Below are 6,356 nucleotides of genomic sequence, written 5' to 3'. Positions count from 1 at the left end.
TATCGAAGGGCTCTCAAGCTTTCAAACTTTTTTTCGAATCCGTCAATTAGGAGAGCTCTGGCGCTTGTTTAAACATTGGTCGAATTTTTGTACTTATAAACAATTAGAATAACTTTGTGAATATTCAATCAAATCAATTTTTTTAAAGCAGGTTTTAAAAGTTATTGATTTTTTATAATTAATTTATTAATTTAATTATAATTTCTTTTGTGATTAAAGTATAATTCAAATATTATTTATTGTTTAAAATATCAGCAAATGAGAAATTAACTCATTATATTACTAATTTTCGTCATATTTTGAAAATAATTGTTGTTTAAACAATTTCAGAATATTTAAATAAATTTGTTTTTGATCTTTGATAAACCGCATATAAGTTTATGAACTTACCTTTGATACAATAGAAAAATAAAGTTGACAAGTAAAGGAAGTTTAAAGATAAATAAATATCGGACTGTTGAAAGACCAATAACGATAGGCATTTGACCACCCGTACAATTTTCTTGAATTTCTCGCTTGCATAAATAACTTTAAACACGTTTTAAAGTAGGTTGCCAATGAAGAAAAGTATTGTAATCTTAGACCTGGTAAGTACTCGGAATACCAAAGGTATATTTCAAAAAATTAGCCCGGATATCCCAGTACATTTAGTGTAAATGACGGTTAACTTTGATCGGCTATTATAACTACGCAAGTAATTGACCAATCGATCTGTTTTTTTTTTAAAGAAGTGTCTTTCCAAGAACTTTTAAAACCTGCTTTAAAAAATTTGATTTGGTAGAATATTCACAGTTATTCTAAATGCTTATAAGTACAAAAATTCGACCAATATCTAAACAAGCGCCAGAGCTCTCCTAATTGACGGATTCGAATTTTTCAAAAAAGTTTGAAAGCTTGAGAGCCCTTCGATATGTGATTAAATTTTCAAGTATCTAAGGGCCTTAGTTTTGCTGTGCAAAATTTTGAAAATTTGCAAATTTTTTTTAAAAATCTGGATTTATTATGCAAAATCTATCGAACCGATTTTGATGAAATTTGGTGTGATAATTCTACGTAACATGAAGTTTTCTTGGCCCAATTTAAATACCCCAAAAAAATTCCCTAAAAAGCATTGTTTTTTAACCCCATTTTTGCGATTTTTTCGATTTTTACCATAATAATCATGATTCATTCGATTTGTAACTAGTCCTGTTTTGTAAAAAAATTAATTACAAACATTTTTTTCCTCTTCCATTTTCGCCTAAAATCAACTCTTGAAAAGATACATAATTAAATAGGAAGAAAAATATGANCGTGTATAATATTAATAATATTATTAATATTAATAGTAATAATTAGTCATCTTGGTGCACTCTATGAAGAAAACCTAAGAGACAGAAAAGTTTTATTTGGAAATGTCTGCCCAGTATAATATAAAACAAAATTCTCTTTAACCTTGATACTGAGAGTTGAAACCAGAACTTATTCGAATTTCGACGCTACCGATAAATTTTTAACTAAATTTTACATATAAATATTAAGGAAGGATTGGATTGTTCCAAATTTGGTTTTTATATCTTCAATTGATCAATGACTATGTGTTTCACTTCTAATCTTACAATTTGATAGATATAGATAATAGATTGTAGAGCCTTAGGAATCCTTTTAGGAAAAAACGTTACTTTTTCTTTTGTCTTAAAAAATATCAGCAGCAAATATTTAAATGAAGGAGTATAAATGCTTCAGATAATCTTGAGGCTAAGATATGATAAATGGCCCAAATAGATCTTAATCCAAAGGCCAGTTAATAAAAAAATGTTTTTGTCTCTAATTACAAAACTAGTGAACTACCTTCAAATTTGACATGAGGTACCTACAATAATATGGTCCTCTGTTTAACGATAAAATTTCCCCTCAATTTGTTAATATAAATTATGTTACTATTTATAAATAGTTAATTTAAAAATACACAGCGAATACAATATTTACAGCAGACGTAAAAAAGAAAGGTATCGATGCCACACCAACTACACTGCTCAAAATAATTAGAGGAACACTTATTTAAATCTCAATAACTTTTTTATTTGTAATACTATATAAATCTAATAATGCATATCTTAAAGACTAACATTTTGTTCGAATAAATTTACGAAAATAAAACAAATGTACATAATCATTCTTGAGACAATAGTACCAATCCAAAAAAACTACAAGAAATAAAGTGAAACATACAATCAAAATTTCAATTTAGAAATATGCTGTGCCTTGGAATAGTAAACAATGTTGACAGTTCAGCATAAATTGTAAAAAATGAGGCATCTAAGTGAAGTTGAAGTCGTCGCGTGTGGAATCGTTACTTAGAAACCGGAGGATATAAATGACGCATTGGACAAGGTCCTAAGAGGAAAACAAACCGAATTCAGGACAGGTTTTTAGTCCTATCCTCCTTGCGTTCTCGTACATCCATAGCAAAATACCTTCACAGTAGGCTCGGAACGACTCATGGGTCGGAAATTCCCGATCAGACAGTTAGGAATAGATTGAGAGAAGCAAACTTGAGACCAAGAAGACCCGTGCGAAAACCTATTTTAACGCCGTAGCACATACGGTCTCGTTTACATTTTGCACGTGAGCATGTGGCATGACAACTTCGATATTGGAGACCAGTACTTTTCACAGATGAGTCACGATTTCGTTTAAGTTGTTGTGATGGTCGAGTACGTGTATACCGACGTCCACATGAACGCCATTTTTCAGCTACCATACAAGAAGTCAAAAGGTTTGGTGGTGGGTCAGTGATGGTTTGGGGCGGAATTAGTCTTGATTAAAGAACCGATCTTGTCATAGTTCCAAGGACTCTAACCGCTGAACGGTACATTGATCTCATTCTAGAAGATCATGCTATACCAGCCGCTTATGGTATAGGTCCAAATTTTCTGTTTATGCAAGATAACTCAAGGCCACATACTGCGATTATCACCATGAACTACCGTCAACATCACGGGATTCAATTTATGGATTGACCTCCGCTAAGTCCTGATCTAAACCCCATCGAACATCTTTGGGATTTGTTAGATAGGCGTGTTCGGAGGTGCCCAGACCCACCTCAGACTCTCCAACAGTTAACAAATGCCCTAATCGAAGAATGGGAGAATATACCACAAGAAGACATTCGTAGGCTCATTCGAAGCTTATCACGGAGGTGTCAAGCAGTAATTCGTGCTAATGGAAGACCTACACGATATTAGTGAACCAAATCTCACCAGGACCTTTATGTTATACAGACAGGATCACAGACTCTTCACTTTATTTCTTGTAGTTTTTTGAATTGGCGCTGTTGTCTCAAGAGTGATTATGTAAATTTGTTTTATTTTCGTAAATTTATTCGAACAAAATGTTATTATATAATATTACTAATAAAAAAGTTATTGAGATTTAAATAAGTGTTCCTCTAATTATTTTGAGTAGTGTACTACAGTTCCGTAAATAACAGTTCAAAACGCGCGTCAGCTGTGAAGGCCACCGACCCTTGCGCCGGCTCTGTTACACTCTGCTACTGCACTAAGCATGGTCAAGCATGCATACAATAGTTTTGTTATAAATTGTACAATTAATTTACTAAATAAAATGCTTTTAAACTCTAAGAAGTAAAATACACATATAAAATTTAAACAATTCCTTGCTTGAAGCATTACAAACTGTATGCCTTTTTTTTAACTTAGCAGTTACGAGTGTTTTTATTTTAATAAATTGAATGCCTAATATCAACAAAAATATTTTATATAATCTTATGTAGCACAACATTTTTTATTTAAAAAAGAGTCTAGTCATGATATCAGTACATCATGGGATATCATGGAGCAATTTTATATGTTAACAGATGGTCATACACTATTGTATTATTTATATTCTTTTCCACAATCTAGTAAGTATATCATTTTGTTTCAGATTCAACACAAACAAAGATGGTTACCTAAGCTTAGATGAATTAAAACGTATGATGGAGGTCTTGGGTGCCCCACAGACCCATATAGGCCTGAAGGGTATGATAAAAGAAGTAGATGAAGATGGTGATGGTCGTCTTTCTTTCCACGAGTTCATGTTGGTTTTCCGAAAAGCTCGTGCGGGCGAATTGGATGAGGACTCTGGTTTGGGCCAACTTGCCAGGTTAACAGAAGTCGATGTAGACAAAGTTGGTGTAAATGGAGCCAAGGAATTTTTTGAAGCCAAGGTGTGTATGTTTTTTGATAGTATTGGACACTTTCCACTAAATATATAAGTTTAAACTATAAAACCAGTGGTACCAATCAAGTGTACATCTACACATAAAAAATCTGGATGCTGAAGAAATTACTGAATTGAAAAAATTTAATGTTAATTTTTTATAATTATATCATTTGCTGAAACAAAATTATGAAATTGAAGACATGACAAAATGTAGTATCTACCTCTTGTGTATAAGTAAAATTAGGTAATGTAACCAATCATGCACTGTCTACAGTATTATTTTTTGTCTTGTGACATTTTGATATCTGCTACAGATTTCGAGTACCTACCTAAAACTGATAATTCCTTAATATTGATTGGACTGAAATAGTTTGAGAATATCATTGTCTTTTCCTTTTTTAAATGCTTTTCAGGGGTACTATTAGGTACTCTGGAAAGAGATGTCAAATAAAACTCATTTTTGGGCCAACAGAATCATTTTACGAACTATGTTCGTACAAACTTTTTATGCATAAAATTGTAAAAATTAGTTCCTTCAAATGGAAAAACGAAATCTTCGAACACCCTGTATTTCAGTTAAATTAATGCTAAAAGTTTATCCAAGTATATTACTCGGAATTCATAGCAGGTATCAAAACTTCACGAGAGGTAAACATTGACTAAAAATAGATTTTTTATTATACTCGACAATAACAGGCGTACACATAAAAATGTTATGGGCTGGTCTAGGGAGTGGAAATCCAAAAAAAAACACCCTGTGTGTCACTTTCTTGCATAGTAATATATTAATTACACTTAAATAGACAGACACATAGCAAGTAAGAAGTTTTAGCTCAAACCGTTTTAAATTTTTTTTTGAAAAATTTTAAAATTCTTTAGTGATACAACCAGAACACCCTATATCTGGGAAAGGATTGCATTTTTGACGTATGTTTACATATTTTTATGAATAAACATGGCAGAGGCGGACTGGCTAGATGAAAAGGCCCGGGAAACATTCATCAAGCGGCCCGTTTTTTGAAAGTTTCAGAATTTATTTTATTTTAAATAGGTTCTTCATGAATGATTTATTTGAAATATTTGAAAAAAGTTAGCCATAGATAATTTGATATTGTTTTAAAAATAATTAATCTCACAATTTGTTTGTAGATAAAAATTGAAATCTTTAATTAAAATAATTTAGATTTTTTTAAATGGATAAGTAGTAGTTGGAAGGTATAAGAAGTTAAAGCATTATTCTTTTTAATAAATAAATAATCATTAAAATATATTTTTTGTAAAATCAAAAATATTGTGTTGTAGAGCTAAGTATAATCTAAAAATTCCAATTTAATATAAAAGGAGATTTTTTAAAAGTGTACTTTTTAAAACTAATTCATTAATTATATCATCTAATGACAAACTATTTAAAATGTCTATATTTAATGCCATTAACATAAAAGTCTCTAGTTTTCCTGAGTCAGCGAACTTTTCAACGATTTTTTAAAAACTTCAAAGTGCTAAACGATCTCTCACAAGCTACTTGTGTAAACGATAGAGATAATACGTATTTATATGCTACTGATGCAAAGAGAAATAACGTTTGTCAATAGATTGTATCTATTTAAAATCCTGTAACAATAACATATGATGCAGTTTTTACATAGCTCATGTTTCTTTTTATTTTTTCCTTTATATTTCTGCTGTTTCATCAGTTTCATCTTATGTGATTTTAGTCCAGACGGTATCTGTTTCAAAAAGCCATATTTGGGTGAATCGTATATCCACGGAGATTTTTGGCTTTCAAATATCACTAGAAATGAAATTTTTTCTATGCGCATAAAAAAAACGTTGGCTTAACTTTTGGCGGCACAATATGTTAAAAAAATTCGAAAAATATCATATTTTTCTTCCTATTTAATTATGTATCTTTTCAAGAGTTGATTTTAGGCGAAAATGGAAAAGGAAAAAAATGTCTGTAATTAAATATTTTACAAAACATTACTAGTTACAAATCGGAATTTTTTTGGGGTATTTAAATTGGGTATAGGACCTTTATACTTGGCTCAAGAAAACTACATGTTATGTAGAATCATCATACCAAATTTCATCAAAATCGGTTCTACAGATTTTGCATAATAATTTTGCAATCCAGATTTTGAAAAAAAATT

The 6,356-nt window shown here is 30.8% G+C and overlaps 1 protein-coding gene across 1 annotated transcript in view; it reads left to right on the top strand.

Moving 5' to 3' along the window:
• Nucleotides 1-3,927: 3,927 nt before the first annotated feature.
• Nucleotides 3,928-6,356, top strand: part of LOC108916197 (EF-hand domain-containing protein D2 homolog) — a gene marked incomplete at its 5' end in the record, with an annotated part of 6,733 nt that continues 4,304 nt past the window's right edge. The window contains one exon of the mRNA XM_018722404.1: nucleotides 3,928-4,210. Within this exon, the coding sequence (XP_018577920.1) occupies nucleotides 3,928-4,210 (283 nt within the window). The remainder of the gene's footprint in view (nucleotides 4,211-6,356) is intronic.

Source organism: Anoplophora glabripennis, unplaced genomic scaffold, assembly GCF_000390285.2.
Source record: "Anoplophora glabripennis isolate ALB-LARVAE unplaced genomic scaffold, Agla_2.0 scaffold1543, whole genome shotgun sequence".
NCBI lineage: Eukaryota > Metazoa > Arthropoda > Insecta > Coleoptera > Cerambycidae > Anoplophora > Anoplophora glabripennis.
The sequence above is the reverse complement of the archived record's forward strand: the minus strand, read 5'-3'. Positions and strand labels throughout refer to the sequence as shown.